The sequence below is a fragment of the Syngnathus acus genome, chromosome 14 (assembly GCF_901709675.1).
Source record: "Syngnathus acus chromosome 14, fSynAcu1.2, whole genome shotgun sequence".
In the NCBI taxonomy this organism is placed as follows: domain Eukaryota; kingdom Metazoa; phylum Chordata; class Actinopteri; order Syngnathiformes; family Syngnathidae; genus Syngnathus; species Syngnathus acus.
The window spans coordinates 3,991,764-4,008,219 of record NC_051099.1 but is presented as its reverse complement, the minus strand read 5'-3'; the positions used below and the strand labels follow the sequence as shown (position 1 = coordinate 4,008,219).

Here is a 16,456-nt window from a genome sequence, read left to right as displayed (position 1 = left end):
CAGAATCCAATTTCTCCATTTCTTAAAAGTTGTGATGGTGAACTTGGGTTGTAATTTGTGGAGCGGAATAATAAATGTTTTGTTCTGTGTATGCGCGTCAATGGATGAGCGCGGCGGTCGTGGCGAGCAGGGCCGAGAAGGCGGCAAAGCGTGGGCACACGGCTGAGTTGGAGCGGTACACCACCCGTCCATCCAGCGGCTGTGTAGGTCTGAAGATGTCCGTCATGGGCTGACCGGTCCAGAAAAGGCACTGCCGTACGATGGCGTCCAACTAACGAGGAACACGACCATTGTGACTGGACGGTACGTGGCCCCCCCCCCCCTCACCCGCCTACCTGCCGACTGCTGATGGGCAGCGTCTTGAGGAAGACGGTCCAGGCTACCGCTTGTTCGCATCCGGGGGTGGTCATGGAGCCCACGTAGCGGTAGTAGGCGTGCAGCTCCCCGGACGGAGGGACGATATCGCTCAGCTTGAAGTCGGACACGAGTGTCGTGGAGCCTGGATGTGAAAAAAGGCGCGGATGAGGGCCAAGGCGGAAAAAGCGGCGTCGACGTGAGAAACAGGGAGGAGCGCCGGTTACCATTGTGGCGCACTTGTCCCAGAGCATTTATGATGGCGTCCAGGTGAGGGTGATCGTCACTGACTTCCTGTCAGTAGAACTGCATGTCAGCTGCGTGCTGTCACTTTGGCGGTGCTACTTACCTCAAAGAGAAAGGCCAGCAGAGCGATTCCCGCCATGTCATGTTCGGCTTCAGTCAGGGATCCGTACGGCTCCTTGATGTGGACGATGTGAAGCTAGAAGCATGATACAAGGTGGCAACATATTGAAAGCTTGGAAGATATTTTCAAGGTGGAAGTCGGTGGATCTGACTTGATGTTAGCCAATGTGTTTGTTTGCAAGTGCACTGGCAACCTCCATGGGCAATCGCTCTCCGTCCACGGTGTGCTCCGACCCGGGGCTTCCGCTAGCCCCCCAGTGGAAGTGGAACTGGGCAGCCCGGTAGTGGCCCGGCAGCGCGCCTCCGGTCAGACGCACCGACTGAGGCAGGTGGAAGTGAGCTGAAGCAAAATGTTTGGACAGAACAAGATCAAGAAGTCACTCATTTGGCCCCTTCTTCTCCCCTGGCTCGTGGTTCGGGACTTTTCCATTCTTGTCCATGATGAGGAATGGAATCCTCCAGAACCGCTCTACACTGGGAGGGGATTTTTGCTCTATCCCGCGTTTACCCGAATGTCCTTTGTTCTCCACGGTGATGTTGATCCGCTCATCGTGACCTATGAACTCCAGCGGGGGCAGCGCCGTGTTGACGTGAACTTTATTGCTGACGATGTTGATGGGCGACTGGCGCAGTCCGCCGCAGTGAGGGAAGTCCAAAGACCACCTGTTCGGGTCTGAACCCCAAAACCGTGTCGGTAACGCTCGGGACGCTTGATTAGGTACACGCTTACCTTTACAAGTGGCATCACAGGAGTGCTGGTTCTCGTAACACCACCCACCTACACACAAACACACACCTTCTGAGGTTTTCCGTGGTCAGCGATCTGTGCCACCTATGACGTCTTCTCCACTTCTCATCTGGCTTGCTGCGCCGTCCCCTCCTCCATCTTTTCCGAGCTTGATGAATGCTCATTGTTTTCTTTATTCCCCTCACACACACCTGTGAGACTGAACTCACCTTAGGACAAGACACCTATTGTGTGTGGGGGTGTGTGCATGAATGCACACTTGCGTTCCCAACATCCACAGCCATCAAAAAAAAATCTCCAATTAATCAACTGGAGTGGTCTAATGCTCCAAAATATTGGGACGCATGTGTATGGGCACTTTCCTGAAGGCCTCCTTGTGCTGTGGAACTCAATCATAACGTAAACTAGAAAACTTCATTTTCTCTAATTCTTGATTTTCACCAAGTTCCAATACTCCTGTCTTACCTCTGCATTTCTCCTTCAAAGTGAAATAAAGTTCACAAAAAGTCCTACCTGCACACGGACAGAAGAGCGGAGCAAGAGCAAGCATCAGGCACAGAAGAAGATCCATGATGGACTCCCAACAGAAGCAGAGCAGAGTGACCCTTCTTCCTCTGCTGTCACTGCTCTGTCACCTCACCTCCAACAGGTAGGTGTGCATTAGGCTCTATTTGTGACTTTAGCATGTAAACACTGACCCCTGCAGGCCAAGTCACATCATTGCAAATTTCATGTGCAGTCGGGACTTTTTTGATTCGTTCAGTACACCATGAAAAAGCAGTACAGAGGCAGATATGGATGTATTTATGATTACAATGTTAATTTTAATTACATTGCTATGTAGTTATATATATTTTTTCATGGATTATCAAAATACAAACCTGTGCTGCAAAACTACAGCGACTACGATTAACGAGAAAAGAAGACAGCGACGATTGGTCAGTCGGAAGCTTTCGGAAACTTAAGGCTGGACGCGGACTTATGAAATGAAACGGACTTAAAAGCTTCGTTGAGCATAAAAACCTTTTTAAAAGCAGGTTGTTGATAAAAGTTCAAATCAGAATGACATCACGACATTGAAATGTTCGGAATTAGCAGCTAGAGCCTCGCTTGCACTATATGACGTGCGTGCAAATATTGTGTAAAGTGATTGGTCGGTTGCGGGCACTGAGGACTCTTCAACAGTAGAACTTGTGCGGCAGGTCATACTTCTGCAAAACAGCAAAAATACGCAGCATGTAAGGCCTTCTTCAATCCAACTTGGATTTGCGGCTGTTCTAACCTGGACGGCGATGGCGGCCAGCACGGCGGCGGCGGCGAACAGCAGCATCAGGCGGCCAATCAAGCCGAAGTTGAAGCCCTTGAGCACGAAGAAGCGTGCCCAACCCAGCTTGCTGGCTGTGTGAGGTGGGTAGCGCATGTTGTTCATGCCCTCCATCTTAAGTGCCTTGATGAGGCATCCTCGCAGGTGACTCAGCTGGTCGAAGGTGTGCTTGCCGTGGTAGGAGCCCATCCCGCTGTTACCTGCGGAAAAGGAAGCCACAGTGACCTCTAGTGGCCAGCATTGGCAGTGGCAACTTGTGCTAGGTGAAGGTCTAAAGGTTGGATCTTATCAAGAGGGTGTGTACGCCTACCAACGCCCCCAAAAGGCAGCGAGTTGACCGAGAAGTGCACCAGACAGTCGTTGGCCAAAAGTCCTCCGCTGGAGGTCTCGTCCCTCATTTTCTTGATGACCTTCAGCCAGGATGGCAAACGTGTTAGCAAAGTTTGACGTAGCAAGCTCGCTTCGGCCCTAAACAGCTAAGTAAGGTCTTGTCCGAGCGAGTCCAGGTGTGGTACCTTGTCATCATTGGAGAAGATGTAGAGGGCCAGAGGCTTCTCGCCTTTGTTGATGAAGCGGATGGCTTCATCCAGACCATCAACCGTGAGGATGGGCAGCAGGGGTCCAAAGATCTCCTCCTGCATGACCTTGGCGTCGGGCTTGACGTCCCGTAGCACTGTGGGAGCTGGACCCACAAGTTGTGTTAGCGCTCAAGTGGACCCCGCCGTTCACGTGAAAGCGTCACCTATGAAGCAGTCCTCCTCGTCGGTGTCTCCGCCCACAGCGATGGTACTATCCTCCATCATGGACATGATCCTCTTGAAGTGGCGCTGGTTTATGATGCGGCCGTAGTCCGGGCACGTCTTGGGATTGTCCGTGTAGAACTCCTGCCAGAAATGAGACATCAATTGACAATGGAGTCCCACCACCCAGGAGCTTCTGCCTTACCTTGATGGCCTTGTGGAGCTCTTGGATGACACGCTGCTGAATGGCCGGCTCACACAGGATGTAGTCGGGCGCGATGCAGGTCTGGCCGCAGTTGGTGAACTTGCCCCACGCCACACGTCTGCACACGGAGCAAAGAAGTAGCAAGACGCTGTTCCTCGGGGGGGATGACGGGTTGGAGCTACCTGCAGGCGATGGTGACGTCGCACTTGCTGTCGATGTAACACGGACTTTTCCCGCCTAGCTCCAATGTGACGGGTGTCAGATGCTCAGCGGCCGCCGCCATGATGACTTTTCCCACGGCGCTGTTCCCCGTGTAGAAGATATGGTCGAACTTTTGACGCAGTAGCTCCTGTGTCTCGGGCACGCCGCCTGTTACCACCGGGTAGAGCTCCTGCATAACACGTCAAAAAATGAAAATTTAATTGGGCCTTTTTTTTTACTTTTTGGGCATTTACTGTGATGTCATGATTGCCGGGAGCTCTCCCACAAGTCTTACTTTGTCCAGGTAGAGGGGCAGCAGCTCGTCCATCACCTTGGCCGTGTGCACGCAAACCTCCGACGGCTTGATGATTGCCGCGTTACCTGCAACAAGTGACACCTCGTGAGTGGTTGAAGTCACAAGCAGCTGAGGGGGTGGGGGTGGTGCAGTGCCCCCCCTAAACTTGTATTGTCATGCTAACGCACACTTTACACTTGGGATTACCATGACACACAAACTTTGCATAACAACCTGCGCGTGTTCACGAGAACTATGTATAAATGCAAATGAGTGGGGGCTGGTGAGAAGTCTATATTGCAGAAAAGTTAGTCAACCTTAAAATGGAGGTTGATTTTGTAGAAAGCTTGCACAGAGTTTAGAAGCAGGCAATTATTAGCCCATTTGGCCTTTGGACGCATATCGGCGAGATTTAAAACTAGGTTAGTTTGGCTACCAACATGCTGCCAAGCGCTATTGACCTACCGGCTGCGATGGCGCCAACGAGCGGCTGCAAGGTGACGGCCCACGGGTAGTTCCAGGCGCCGATGATCAAGACCAAGCCCAGAGGCTCGGCCTTCACGTAGACCGTGTCCGACACGGTCAAAAGGTTCTTCTCCACCGGCCGCGGCGCCGCCCACTCCTTCAGCTTGCGGATGGCCAGGCCGATCTCCTCCTCCAGGCCCAGCGTCTCGTACATCTGGACCACCACCGGGCTCTGAGCCACAAACGCAGGCCGAGAGTCAGCTCAAAGCTGCATTGGAGATTTGTGACCGATTGGAACTTTGTCCCTTTTCAAACAGGCATTTGTAAAGGCATCTATCTGTCCACCTTGTTGAGGTCCTTCTTGATGGCCTGGGCGATGTCGTCCCGGCGCTCAGTCAGGAAACGCTGAAGGTTCTTCAGCTGCCGGACTCGATGCTCCAGACATCTGGAGCGGCCCGTCTGAAAGGCCCGCCTGGCAGCCGCCACCACCTGCTGTTCGCGAGACATCCTGCCACATACATGCCGGGAGTAGCAGGTTAGCAACCAAATACGAATACTGTCGACTCTTTTTGGAGGTTCTGTTGACTGCGGTTGCAATCATTCACTAGCAGATCTTTAGTCAGCACAAGATGGAACACGTGTTCCTTAGTAGGACAAAGATCGAGCTGAGATTTGCTCTTTTCTCCTCTCTGTGGTTCAACTTTACTTTTGGAGAATTGCTCGGCTAAGTAACAAACGGTCCTCCAGGACACCCGTGCGTGCGAGCGTCATGTAAACACACTGTCATGCGCACACGCACGCGCACTTGAGAGGAGGCTCGTCGCCGACACATACGCGCGCACACATACAATAAGGTAAAAAAAATTCAAACGTCACAAAGTCAAGTAAACGCTTGACTCATAAAAGCGCAAGGGGCTCGAGCAGCGGATCTTTGTTTTCGACTGTTTTTTTGTTCGGTGCGAGCTTGCGCGCACTTCCGCGACTAAAAGTAGTCCCTCAGGCGAGTACAAGTCCGAACCGGAACATTTGCGTGTGGCAGGCTTACCTTGTGCAATTCCGCTTGTGTACGTACGTGGGTGCGAGTTCGTCGTTAACGGTGCGAATAGTCCGACGACCAGTCGGAGTCGAACGGACTGTAGCGGGCTTGACTTGGAGTGACAGCCCCGCTATGCCCGCCTCATAGTGGGCGGGGTCTGAGCTTTTACGACACCACGCCGATTGGTTTCGTCCAGTCAGCTTGCAAAATGACCGTTATTTCATAAAATTAATTTCACATATTTGTTGAATATTTTAGAGCTTTACATTATATTAAATGTCAATTTGTATTTTATTATTTAGTTAGTCCGTTAGAATGATAGGTAATGAATGCAAATGACTTTTAAAAATGAGGATAAATGTATTTGACGAAGCAGTTTTAAGGAAATAAATACAGCTAAATACAACAAACCAGCTTAGGTGAGTGACGTCATCACGTACCCGTGTTTTTGCCACGTGAATTTGAGACAAGAATTTCTTCAAACAGGGTCACAAAGTTCATGTGTCAAAGGTCACCAACACGTCAATCGACCACTGTTCTTATCAGGTGAGAGGTTACACTTACACGGTTCATATCAGATGTTGAGTGTTACCCAGAATATGCCACAATTTGAAAGGTCGTATTAGATTTGAGTTGGAAGCGTGGAATGTGGACTTTGTATTTGTTTTTTCGCATGGTGCGGATCTGAAATTGAAAATGTGTTTTGTAACTCGAAATGTAATTTGAATTCCCTTACCCTAACTCGGCCATTTCAAGGGCAAAAATATAAAAAATGTAATTCCTGATCACAAGCGGACATTATTAGTTTAGCAGCAGAGCCTGGTGGACGCCATGCCACCGCAGTTTGAATTCCCACGGGTCGTGTTGCAGGCTTGCCCCTGAAATGACACCTCTCCTCCATACACGGCGCCGTGGCTTAGTTGGTTAAAGCGCCTGTCTAGTAAACAGGAGATCCTGGGTTCGAATCCCAGCGGTGCCTTTTCAACGCGCTTACCTTGCGCAACAAAAACCGCGCGTCATTAATCACAGTATTTTCCATGACAAAATGTGAACGAGCTCTTGACCTAAACGACATACAGTTATCGAATAAAATAACCTATTATTAAAACAGGGATGATAACAAGAAAAAAATAATCCACAATGTTGCCTTGCCTTTCAGTTAGTCAGTGTGTTTATTTATGTCATTATTTTATCTCTTCTCGGCATGTGTGGCGTCAGGAGTGTCTTCCTGCTGGCAGCCCAGCCAGAACTTGGCAATGGAACGCGGGTAACGCGGGAGGACCTGAGCCACGAGTTTGGTCCGCAGGTCCACTCTGTAGTACTGATCTGTTCAGGGGAAACACGCACACGCCATTACATGCGTGTACACGCATCGCAGCGAGCACGACAACTCACCTCTCTTGAAGAAGTAGACGTATTGAATGGGCGTGCGAGCGGGCGTCTGCACTTCCATCGGCGGCAAGGTGGCGACCTCCAGTGATTCGTCGCTGTAGTCAAACATATCGCTCCAAAAGTCGTCGAAAAGCGTTTGGTGAGTTTGGTGAGTTTGCCTGCGTCGGGACTTCCTGCTGGGCTTCCTCCACTTGCGTTTCTTTTGCCTCCTAGCGAACGGCGACGATGGCGGCTGCGGCGTGGCTTTGGGGCTCAGGAAGACGCGCCCCACCATGGCCGCATCCACCGGGGGGCTGATGCCTGGCCAGTTCATTCTGATGGGCCGCGGCCCTGCTGAGTGGCTGCCGGCTGAAGATTGAGATGAAGTTGAGGATGAGGATGGGCTATGCGGGCGCAGAACCCCGAGTCTGACCTGCGGCCCCGAAGAGTCCGGCAAAGAGGTCGTCCAGACTTTGGTCGCAGAAGAGGTCGGTATAGCGCGAGAACAAGAGCGAAGGTGAAGATCGACTCATCTGGACGCACTCAGGATGGGTGGGCTGGTTGACAAACTCGTACACGTGATAGTGATCACCTGAGAAGGACACGCGTGAAGAGTGCACCTGTACCTCGACGCTGGTTCTCGTGTGGCGTACCTTTGAAGAAGTAGGCCTTCTCCTTTTGCCGGTGATTGGGCGCCGGCACGGCGAAGGCGGCGTGGAGGTCATTCGGAATCCCGTCGAAGCCTTCTGAAATGTCCCTGGGGAAACCCTCGTCCAGGACGTCACCCTCAAAGCGCCAGTACTTCCTTCCCTGAGGGAAGAGGAGGTCGAGAGTTTTATTTTCGCTGACTGACTCCCAAATGCTTGGAAATTCATCAGATGAAATTTTTTCTGCTCACCTGAAAAATGTACGACTTGCCCTGGCAGTTGATGCGCGTGAAAGCGGCGTCCACGGGCCCCGGCATTCCCCACACATCCACGATTAGTTTGGGATAGCCGGGAAGCACGGCCTTGTCGTCCAGCTCAAAGAAATATTCGCCTGCGAGCAACCCGACACTCCAGATCTCAATCATGCTAACACAGTGAATGAGTCCAAATGCACATGTCATGTCTCTCCTGCAGGGGGCGTACCTCTGAAGGCGTACACAGATCCATTCTTCAGTTGCAGGAAAGCGTCAAAGGGCTTCCCGCTGCAGGTGGCCGCGTCTCGATCGGCAGGTGACCCCGTGGGTTCTTGCGTTGTAGGACGCGGAGGCCAAGGTTCTTCGGAGGTGGTCAGCACCGCGCTGGAGCTGGTCGGCGCCACGCTGGAACTGGTCGGCGCCGCACTCGGGGCCAACACGTCCACCGGCGTCTCCAACGTAGTCTGGTTGTCTTCAGCTTCTTCGAACGTGTCACCGCGTGCTGCTCAAGGACAGAAACAGGTGAGAAACACCTGAGCGTCTTCAAATGAGGACACACTTGAAGGTCACTCACTTTTCTTGGGACACAATTTGTCAAAGTCGTCACAGCAGCTTCCGTAGTAAACGCACACGGAATCACACTGACACTTCTTCAATAGGTCAAAAGAACCGCAGCGACCAGAGCACGTCTCTGCAAACACGGACATGTTGAAAATGTGTCGTAACAATGAAGATATGTGTGTGAGTTGCTGTACCGTCTGCAGCCAAGGTGGCATCCATCACCATCATCACGATGAAGATGCTTAGCGTCTTCATGGCGCCGAGTGAAGACGAGAAGAAGCCGTCAAACGTTGAGCAGTGAGAAAGTTTCCACAAGAGGACTCGACGATCGAGGGAGTCTGAGTTCAAAGTGGCAGCAGGACAACGATGAAAAACAGGCAGACGGGACGTTCTGCCGTCCCATTGGTCCAGCTACTCCACAACAAAGGTCATGTTTGATTTTTTGCTTTGGGGGGGGGGGCAATCGATATCAAATGCACACTGATCCGTGTGTCCTTTTGGTTTAGTGTGACAATAATCATGCACACACACACACTATTGATTTTGAGAGCGGACCTTGAGCATGTTGACAAACACATCAAAAACAACTGCTGTGTGTTTTTTTCTCACTAGGTGGCGATGATGTCATGGAAGAAGACAAAAAGATGAGCATTTTTTTATTAAAAGGGGAGAATGAGGACAGCGACGTCACACTTAGTCTCACTTTTGTCTCACTTTTGTCTCACTTTTGTCTTTTTAATCGAAGAAGCCAAGTCATAGACAAGGTCAAGAGAGGCGCCTTCAAAAAAGTGTCGTGATTGCCAATGTGTTCCTAAAATTAAAAGTTCCTAATAGTAACGAGTCGGGGTCAATTCAGACCGTAATTGTAATCGCTATCGTTGTTAGTCATGTGTGCACGTGTGTGTGAGATTCTGCTGATGCGTGTGCCCTGTCACAATGAGACACGCGAACTCAGCAGGCTTATGTGAGGCATTGATGTCGCGTCACACACACGCACGCACGCACACACATCCTGCAGGAATGTCTTGCGCAACAATGTCTTTAGAGCCCACCTTTGCTTCTCCAGTGAAGCGATGGTACGCACACACACACAGGTCTCACTTATGTGTGCATTTATTAGTTTTGCATGTGTGTGCACAACAAGGTGATACAAAGTGTGTGTGTGTGCGATCTCAGAATGTTTGTGCGCGTGGCAGCTCCAAAGCAAATTGCTGACAAGGGGCACCCGCCCGTGCCCCCGAGTTCCCCCTGAGCGCGGTGCACATATAAGCACCCCGCGAGCGGCACCTCGACAACCACCTCAACGGAACCCTGTGACACTCAGATCAACGCTTTGCTAGGTAAGGTTTTGGACTTTAGGAGCTTCCTTAGTACTGGTGACTTGAACTATGTTTGCACACAGGAAGAAGATGTCTGTGCCCAAGCCCTCGCCCAGCGGCCCCTGGAAGGTGAGCTGGTGTCCGCCGCCGTCGGTCCCTCCACGGCGGACTCCCTGAGCGAGGCTCCTTGTGTGTGCAGATGACGGTGTACGACCAGGAGCACTTCCAAGGCAAGCGTGCGGAGTTCACGGCCAGCTGCCAGAACATCGTGGAGTGCGGGCTGGACAACATCCGCTCCCTCAAGGTGGAGTGCGGCGCGTACGTATGCTCTCAACGCCTCATTTCCCTAAAGGGAACCGAATATTGACTTGCTCCACCTGGCGCGTCCAGCTGGGTAGGCTACGAGCACTCCAGCTTCTGCGGCCAGCAGTTCGTCCTGGAGAAAGGCGACTACCCTCGCTTCGAGGCCTACGGCGGTAGCAACTCTTACCGCATCGAGAGGATGCTCTCCTTCAGGCCTATCTGCTGCGCCGTAAGCTCCCGACGTGACACCCGGGACCTCACGCCACTCGGCTTATCTCCCGCTTCTTCTTCTCGTTCTTCAGAACCACAAGGAAGCTCGCATGACCATCTACGAGATGGAGAACATGACGGGTCGCCAGTTTGAGCTGTCTGACGACTACCCCTCCCTGCAGGCCATGGGCTGGTTGAACAACCAGGTTGGATCCATGCACATCCAGAGTGGCGCGTAAGTCCATGACCTGGTGAAGATACACAGAAGTTACCTCCCCGCTAACTTGATCATTTTCATTATTATTAATTTTCATTGTTTCTTCTCTGTCAGGTTTGTATGCTACCAGTATCCAGGCTACCGGGGCCAGCAGTACATCGTGGAGTCGGATTGCCGTGGAGGCGAGTACAAGTCCTTCCGGGAGTTTGGCTCTCAAGCTCAAACCCCACAGATCCAGTCCATCAGAAGGATCCAGCACTGAGGTCGACATCTTCGTCCTTCCTTTTCCTCCTCGTCCTCCATCTTGCCGCCGGTACTGCTGCCTCCTTGGGTGCGGCCGGTCCGAGCGTGATCCCAGGATGGACTTCAGGTGCTTTGCTGTGGTGCACAGCACTTTTGTATTTTGATGATGAAAAATGTGAGACCCATGTGAGCAAGGTGCTAACATTTTGTCATCCCTTTCTCTTCGTCATATTTGAATAAAAAGAATATAGACAAGCAAACACAAGGCCTGTGTCACGTCACTCTTATCACTCTTATCACTTCTTTCACACACGTCGTTGAATATTTCAGTATTGAATATTTCATCGAGCTTTTAGGAGAGATTTAATTCCACGCATTGCTCAATTGTGGCCGCTAGAGGTCACTCTGTGCTCGTGTAATCAATTTGCGACAGTTAGAGGCACTTGACGACTGTGGCGATGACGTAGATGATGACGTCGTCTTTCAACATGGCGGCCGCCTGGTTTAACAACTTGTGTGAAATGAAGCCTAGTTAAAGTAAGCGTTTTACAGCATATTAAAGCATTTATGACATATTGCACTTTTAACAGGAGCCCCGTGAGAATTATTACCCTGTAACTTTGCTTAGGGATGAAAGAACTGTTCTAATTTTCTACACGTAGAAAAACAGAGGAAGTAGCAACACCGGGTCCTGAGGTTTGTCGTTCCTCGCGTCACCAGCAGAGGGCCAAGGCTGCTGAAAGGCCTGTAATAGGAGTCTGCCCCCCACCGCAACCACCCATCTCTCTCTCTGGGGGGGCTGCTTCCCTCTTAAGTGCCTCCTCCAGTAAATCAAACCGCAGGACGCAACAGTGTTTACACGTAGCTTGCCCATCCTGTCCCCGCAGACGTCCCCAACGCCGCCGCGCCAGAAGAAGAGGAGGATGGTGGTGATGATGGTGACGATAGGGGAGGGGGGGGGGGTGTAAATAAGAGATGCTGCAAGTTAAGCAGCGCTAATCGCTTAAAAGCCTTAATGCAGGAAGTTGGCAATGGATGAGGAGCTTCGTCCACTCGGGGGACGCCGTCTGGCTCTTTGGTGGCCCAGCCGAGCAAACGGGAAGTTCAAGTCATCACCGTGCCGATAATTGTAGCAGATAAACTACACGGCTAAGCTACATTTATCTGTCTACCCGTGACTTTTTGAAAAAGCATTTCCAGTTGGCTTCATTGAAAAGCAGGACAATGAACGAAAGATATGCCGGCGGCGATTTGGCCACTTCCTTCCCGATGGAAGGAATCAAGAAAAAAAAAAGAAAACAACAAGATGACTGGGGCCAAGAGGGATGATGGTGGTGGGGGGGATTAGGCGGTGCGGAAGAGTCGAAAACAGTATTGATTTCTTTGGTGTGGAGTCAGGAAAGTGCCGCTGGCTTTTTCTTCTTTTGCTCGGCCTCCCGAACAAACTAGCAATGATTTCAATCATTTGATTACAATTGGCTTTTTAGATGTGACTCCTTTCGTGAACTCTCTTAGGATGTCATTTGACATTTTTGAGCTTCCTACTTCCACTTGACTCGTTTTATTTGGCTTTTTCTAGTTGACGCATACTGTGAGGATCATTTTTAGCAGGAAACTATATTTCCATTGTAATGAATTGTTTTTTCTGGGATGGGCAGCAGCTTTAGCGGAGAAACCCAGATTTCCCCGGCCACTTGGTCCAGGTCTTCATGAGGAATCCCGAGGCCTTAGGTGACTTTGTAAACAAGAAGTTGTGCAAGTGGGGCGACCTGGCGGTACATGCTCATTCCGGTTTATTTGACACATGCAAACAAACGAGCCTGTCAGTCATACAGTAGAAACATACAAAGTACACGGCAACACCAGAGACACGGGCGGGCGCTCAAAAGTCTCAAAAGGGGGTTGGGGGGGGTCGCAGGAACTGAAGTATTTTGAGCTCCTGGAAAATGTTCAGTGGGAAGCCAGCAGCACAACCTCCTCGACAAGGGGGACACTGCGTGTGCGTCTCAAGCCCCTCCTTCCTCTGTTTCTGACCTTCAGGGTCAAGCAGTACCAGACTGATGTCATGGCTTGTCTTCCATTACATCTCTTCTTCTTCTTGCGTTTGTGCTTTTCCATCCCGTCCTCCTCCTCCTCCCTGGTGTGAGGAGCTCAGGACGCCGCTCTTGCTCACTGCTGGAGCTCTGCGCACACACACATACACACCACTTTGAGCATTTATTACGCCAGCAATCTTAAGGTCCATAACGACCTGCCCTCAAGGTTTTTTTTTTTCTTTCTAGAAAGCCACGTTTTTGGAGACGAGGGCAAAACGGAGCGGCGAGGGCCGTACCGATGGTGAAGACGATGAAGACGATGACGGCCACACCCAGCAGCATGGCGAGGAGGCTGAGCAGCAAAGATACGCGGCCGTACCTCCGCGCTGCTTCCACGTCACCGTTGTTCAGCACTGAGCGAGACTGGCGGTGGGGCGGCCGCAGGTCAGAGGTCAGTGACAGGCAAAAATGCACGTGCTCAACTGGTCAACTCAACTTCATTGATGAATATTTCAATTCTTTCTAGAAATAAATGATACTGTTTCTGCTAACAGACCAGAAACAAAAGTTTTTGTGTGCTAACGTGATCACTTTCAGGTTATTAGGCGTTATGTTTGACAATTTCACACATTAGGCGTCAGATTGTGACACGTTTTGTGATAAGTTTCACATAAAACATGCAAAGTTTGGCGCATTGGGCAACCAAAAGGAAGCTGCTGAATCAAATTGATGCTGCTCTTCAATAATGCTAAATAAGGGAAGGCCAAGTGTTTCGAAAGATTTCAAATTGCCGACTCCGTTTTTTTTGTTTTGTTTTTTTACTTTGTCAGAGACAACATTAGTTGCGGTGCAAATGCGTCAGGTAAGCAAGTGTTGGCGGGAACTCACCACGCTGGCGTACCACAGCGCGCACACATTGAGCGGCACGCCGGGGCAGAGACAGGAGAGGACGGCCAGCCACAAGTAGCTGGGCGGCGCGGCGCCCGGCGGCCCACCGGACGCCAGGCTGAGGCGTGACAATGACCTGGGCGTGGCCGTCAGATGGCCCACCGAGCCGGACTTGAGCGGCGAGCGGTGGCCGTTCTGCTCGGCGTTCAGCGAGCGGATACTGCCACGCAGGTCTGGCCCGTCACACGCGCCGCCGCCGCCCGACCGCTCGGCAGCGGCGACCGCAGCGGCGCTCAGCAGCTTCTCAGTGTCGTGGAAGTCTCCCGTGCCGGACGGATCCCTCTGGACCAACACCGCGCTGCTCTCAGTGTTGACGGCCATGTTTGTGGCCCAAAAGAAACAAAAAGGAAAAAAAGTCGTCCTGGGTGTTTTTTTGTGGAATTTCCTGCAGCTCGCAAGGAGGCAAACCTCAGAGGTTCTCCATCCGTGTGATCGCCCAGGAGCTTCTGATGCTCTCATCCAGGTCCACATCCCCCCACCACCCCCCACCCACACCCACAGACAACACTTAAGGAGCGCGTGCACGACAGGCGGCGCGTAAAAGCTTTCCATTTACGCCGATGAGTGCACGCGCGCGCCTTGCTGCTGACTCAGATGCGTGTGCGTGTTGCGTCCAGCCCAAAAGTGCAGAGCTCAGTCGAACCGGTACCGCTCTTAATGGACCCCTCCGCCGCGGAACTCGCCAACTCTGCTGGAAAGCCTTTTGAGCTGCTCTTCGCATCCAGCTGCATATACGAGCACGCGCTTTGCCAAAAACTAAGACAATTCTCCAATTTTGCGCGAGGAGACCCGTTTGCTCATATGGCTGCGGTTGGGTGCACCGAATTCGCTGGAGAGCGGCAAAGATGTTCAATAGATAGTTCAACAGAAACCGTGAGCTGTTCCGTCATTCTGGTGCCACGTTTTGGCTGTGACGTCACGCTCGTGCTGAATTCACGCCCATATTACAGTGATTTTTTTAATGGCTATAAATGCGTGCATTCATCAATTATTGACTTGATTATAATGTTCCTAATAGCATCAACCAGGAAACAAGCTCCATACTTTTTCTTCAAATTTATTTCGTTTGTGTCTCACACATTACATACATCAATACGTTGCATTTATTACTCTGTAAAGAAATATTTCAGATTCACGTTTCATTACACTGGCGGTAAAGAAAACTAAAAAAAACAGGTTGGCAGCGCCGCCAAGTGGTGATACTGATCTCTGTCGGGTCACATTCAACACGCCCCAAAAATTCGAATATAATGTAAATGGCTTCCATGTAAATCCTAAACTTTAAATTGCAAAGTCACACTGCTGATTCCAATCGTGTGCCTCCATATCAAGGTTTCGCGTTGAAATGACGTCACGATGAGGCTTTGAAGACGCTTTTATTTTGGTATGTGTAGTTGTACTTCCTTTTGCATTAAATGGTAAGCAGGTTACATGCTGTTGCCATGGCAACGTCACGTGGCGCTAGCTTCTGTGTCCTGCACATTTTGTAGATTGAGAACACAAAAGTTAACCATAATAAAGTCGCTTTTATCAAGACCAAACAGCGCAAACGAGTCGCCAAGCTAGCCTCTTAGCATGTCGGAGGAAGACAACCACAAGACGGACGACAAAAAGAAGAGGAGGAGGAAGAAAAGGAAGAAAAAAAAGAAACTTTGCGCTTCAAACACACCTCTGCAGCAGCCAGGTAACTTCAAATGCTATACTTCTTCCCCCATCTATCTCAAATTCGAGCATAGTCCCAACTCATTAACGCTTGTCATCCCTCATTTACCCTAGTTGAGCCCAACCCGGTACTCAAGCTCCCCGAGTTGGTGCAGGTGACCCCGGTACCTAGAGGTCCAACGTCTAAACGACGAGCGCCGGGCAAAAAGTGCAAAGACCGCCTGAGAGAGCCCGAGCCCCACCTCGCCTCAGACAGCAACACCAAAGAGCCAACCTCGGCCGAGGCTCGGGAGCTGACCCCGGCCGAGACCCGGGAACCGACCCCGGCCGAGGCCCGGGAACCGACCCCGGCCGAGGCCCGGGAACCGACCCCGACCGAGGCTCGGGAGCCGACGCCGGCCGGGGCTCGAGCGCCGACGCCGGCCGGGGCTCGAGCGCCGACCCCGGCTGAGGCTCAAGAGCCGACTCCGCCAGCAACACCGACACCTACGCCGCTGGAAATGCAAGGGAGGGAGTGTCTGAGGTGGGAAGGGGTCCTACAGGATCCCCAGGCGGAGGAAGAGAGGCTGGAGGTGTATCGGGCCAGCAGGAGGCATCGCTATGTCGCCCAGCGAGACGCTGAGCTGGCCGACCCCCTCACCCGAACCCCTCGGCGTCTTTTGAGCCTCGACTCGCTCTGAAGGTCAGACAAGCTCAAGGAATTCTCAATATCGACACCACACACCCAAGTCAACAACAACAAAACGTCCTCGGTCGGTTTGGAAACCAATCCCAACCAGGAGCATTTCTTAACAAGACTTTGGCTGTTTTTGTTCTTATTCTAGAAACAAAATTAAAATAGTTCTAATGTGACGTCTTGCGATACATGTGAGCTCACTTTGGAGCGTTTGGAGACATGGTCCGGAGTGATTTTGTTTGCTTGCTTTGACCCGTCAAATCTGTCAAAAATGA

At 51.4% G+C, this 16,456-nt stretch overlaps 6 protein-coding genes, 1 long non-coding RNA gene and 1 other non-coding gene across 9 annotated transcripts; 4 read left to right on the top strand and 4 right to left on the bottom strand.

Annotated features, from left to right (window-relative positions):
- Positions 1–8: 8 nt before the first annotated feature.
- On the bottom strand, positions 9–2,039 carry ca4c (carbonic anhydrase IV c). The gene is made up of 8 exons (XM_037270082.1): positions 1,982–2,039; positions 1,451–1,516; positions 1,229–1,393; positions 915–1,060; positions 704–796; positions 582–648; positions 336–499; positions 9–271 (listed from the first exon to the last, which is right to left on the bottom strand). The coding sequence occupies exons 1-8, from the start codon at positions 2,037–2,039 to the stop codon at positions 98–100; spliced, it is 933 nt and encodes a 310-aa protein (XP_037125977.1). The 3' UTR covers positions 9–97.
- A 216-nt stretch (positions 2,040–2,255) lies between these two features.
- aldh3a2b (aldehyde dehydrogenase 3 family, member A2b) lies at positions 2,256–5,901 on the bottom strand. The gene is made up of 11 exons (XM_037269921.1): positions 5,744–5,901; positions 5,044–5,206; positions 4,699–4,930; positions 4,234–4,319; positions 3,920–4,128; positions 3,738–3,855; positions 3,535–3,676; positions 3,308–3,474; positions 3,103–3,202; positions 2,751–2,992; positions 2,256–2,679 (listed from the first exon to the last, which is right to left on the bottom strand). Exons 2-11 carry the CDS (start codon positions 5,203–5,205, stop codon positions 2,647–2,649), a joined length of 1,491 nt encoding a protein of 496 aa, XP_037125816.1. The 5' UTR covers position 5,206; positions 5,744–5,901; the 3' UTR covers positions 2,256–2,646.
- Positions 5,902–6,639: 738 nt separating this feature from the next.
- Positions 6,640–6,713, top strand: trnat-agu. The gene has a single exon. It is a non-coding gene; the product is annotated as a tRNA-Thr (tRNA).
- A 168-nt stretch (positions 6,714–6,881) lies between these two features.
- Positions 6,882–8,935, bottom strand: vtnb (vitronectin b). Of its 2 annotated transcripts, none has more exons than XM_037269923.1 (8): positions 8,762–8,935; positions 8,581–8,697; positions 8,236–8,511; positions 8,004–8,143; positions 7,759–7,915; positions 7,539–7,697; positions 7,130–7,474; positions 6,882–7,060 (listed from the first exon to the last, which is right to left on the bottom strand). In XM_037269923.1, exons 1-8 carry the CDS (start codon positions 8,820–8,822, stop codon positions 6,924–6,926), a joined length of 1,392 nt encoding a protein of 463 aa, XP_037125818.1. In that variant the 5' UTR covers positions 8,823–8,935; the 3' UTR covers positions 6,882–6,923. The 2 variants fall into 2 exon arrangements, with proteins under 2 accessions (XP_037125818.1, XP_037125819.1); XM_037269924.1 differs by having other exon boundaries at positions 8,236–8,508.
- An 803-nt stretch (positions 8,936–9,738) lies between these two features.
- LOC119133782 (beta-crystallin A1-like) lies at positions 9,739–11,119 on the top strand. The gene is made up of 6 exons (XM_037269934.1): positions 9,739–9,907; positions 9,970–10,015; positions 10,086–10,204; positions 10,277–10,418; positions 10,492–10,634; positions 10,731–11,119. The coding sequence occupies exons 2-6, from the start codon at positions 9,977–9,979 to the stop codon at positions 10,876–10,878; spliced, it is 591 nt and encodes a 196-aa protein (XP_037125829.1). The 5' UTR covers positions 9,739–9,907; positions 9,970–9,976; the 3' UTR covers positions 10,879–11,119.
- A 203-nt stretch (positions 11,120–11,322) lies between these two features.
- On the top strand, positions 11,323–13,482 carry LOC119133784. The gene is made up of 2 exons (XR_005100187.1): positions 11,323–11,396; positions 13,142–13,482. It is a non-coding gene; the product is annotated as an uncharacterized LOC119133784 (long non-coding RNA).
- LOC119133779 (trafficking regulator of GLUT4 1-like) lies at positions 12,630–15,164 on the bottom strand. Its single transcript, XM_037269930.1, has 3 exons — positions 13,784–15,164; positions 13,192–13,318; positions 12,630–13,042 (listed from the first exon to the last, which is right to left on the bottom strand). The coding sequence occupies exons 1-3, from the start codon at positions 14,393–14,395 to the stop codon at positions 13,029–13,031; spliced, it is 753 nt and encodes a 250-aa protein (XP_037125825.1). The 5' UTR covers positions 14,396–15,164; the 3' UTR covers positions 12,630–13,028.
- A 221-nt stretch (positions 15,165–15,385) lies between these two features.
- Positions 15,386–16,191, top strand: c14h17orf97 (chromosome 14 C17orf97 homolog). The gene is made up of 2 exons (XM_037269932.1): positions 15,386–15,527; positions 15,620–16,191. Exons 1-2 carry the CDS (start codon positions 15,419–15,421, stop codon positions 16,183–16,185), a joined length of 675 nt encoding a protein of 224 aa, XP_037125827.1. The 5' UTR covers positions 15,386–15,418; the 3' UTR covers positions 16,186–16,191.
- The last annotated feature ends 265 nt before the right edge of the window (positions 16,192–16,456 follow it).

Coding starts and splice junctions, on each gene's coding strand:
- c14h17orf97 (XM_037269932.1), top strand. CDS start 15,419: ATGTCGGAGGAAGACAACCACAAGACGGACGACAAAAAGAAGAGGAGG. Junction 15,528..15,619: donor CACACCTCTGCAGCAGCCAG/GTAACTTCAAAT, acceptor CATTTACCCTAG/TTGAGCCCAACCCGGTACTC.
- aldh3a2b (XM_037269921.1), bottom strand. CDS start 5,205: ATGTCTCGCGAACAGCAGGTGGTGGCGGCTGCCAGGCGGGCCTTTCAG. Junction 4,931..5,043: donor TCAAGAAGGACCTCAACAAG/GTGGACAGATAG, acceptor TTTGTGGCTCAG/AGCCCGGTGGTGGTCCAGAT. Junction 3,677..3,737: donor AGCTCCACAAGGCCATCAAG/GTAAGGCAGAAG, acceptor CATTTCTGGCAG/GAGTTCTACACGGACAATCC.
- vtnb (XM_037269923.1), bottom strand. CDS start 8,822: ATGAAGACGCTAAGCATCTTCATCGTGATGATGGTGATGGATGCCACC. Junction 8,698..8,761: donor TGCCACCTTGGCTGCAGACG/GTACAGCAACTC, acceptor CCGTGTTTGCAG/AGACGTGCTCTGGTCGCTGC. Junction 8,512..8,580: donor CAAATTGTGTCCCAAGAAAA/GTGAGTGACCTT, acceptor TCTGTCCTTGAG/CAGCACGCGGTGACACGTTC.
- ca4c (XM_037270082.1), bottom strand. CDS start 2,039: ATGGATCTTCTTCTGTGCCTGATGCTTGCTCTTGCTCCGCTCTTCTGT. Junction 1,394..1,450: donor CTGTGATGCCACTTGTAAAG/GTAAGCGTGTAC, acceptor TTTGGGGTTCAG/ACCCGAACAGGTGGTCTTTG. Junction 1,061..1,228: donor GGAGAACAAAGGACATTCGG/GTAAACGCGGGA, acceptor ATTTTGCTTCAG/CTCACTTCCACCTGCCTCAG.
- LOC119133779 (XM_037269930.1), bottom strand. CDS start 14,395: ATGGAAAGCTTTTACGCGCCGCCTGTCGTGCACGCGCTCCTTAAGTGT. Junction 13,319..13,783: donor CGCTGTGGTACGCCAGCGTG/GTGAGTTCCCGC, acceptor CCCCACCGCCAG/TCTCGCTCAGTGCTGAACAA.
- LOC119133782 (XM_037269934.1), top strand. CDS start 9,977: ATGTCTGTGCCCAAGCCCTCGCCCAGCGGCCCCTGGAAG. Junction 10,016..10,085: donor CGCCCAGCGGCCCCTGGAAG/GTGAGCTGGTGT, acceptor TTGTGTGTGCAG/ATGACGGTGTACGACCAGGA. Junction 10,205..10,276: donor CTCAAGGTGGAGTGCGGCGC/GTACGTATGCTC, acceptor TGGCGCGTCCAG/CTGGGTAGGCTACGAGCACT.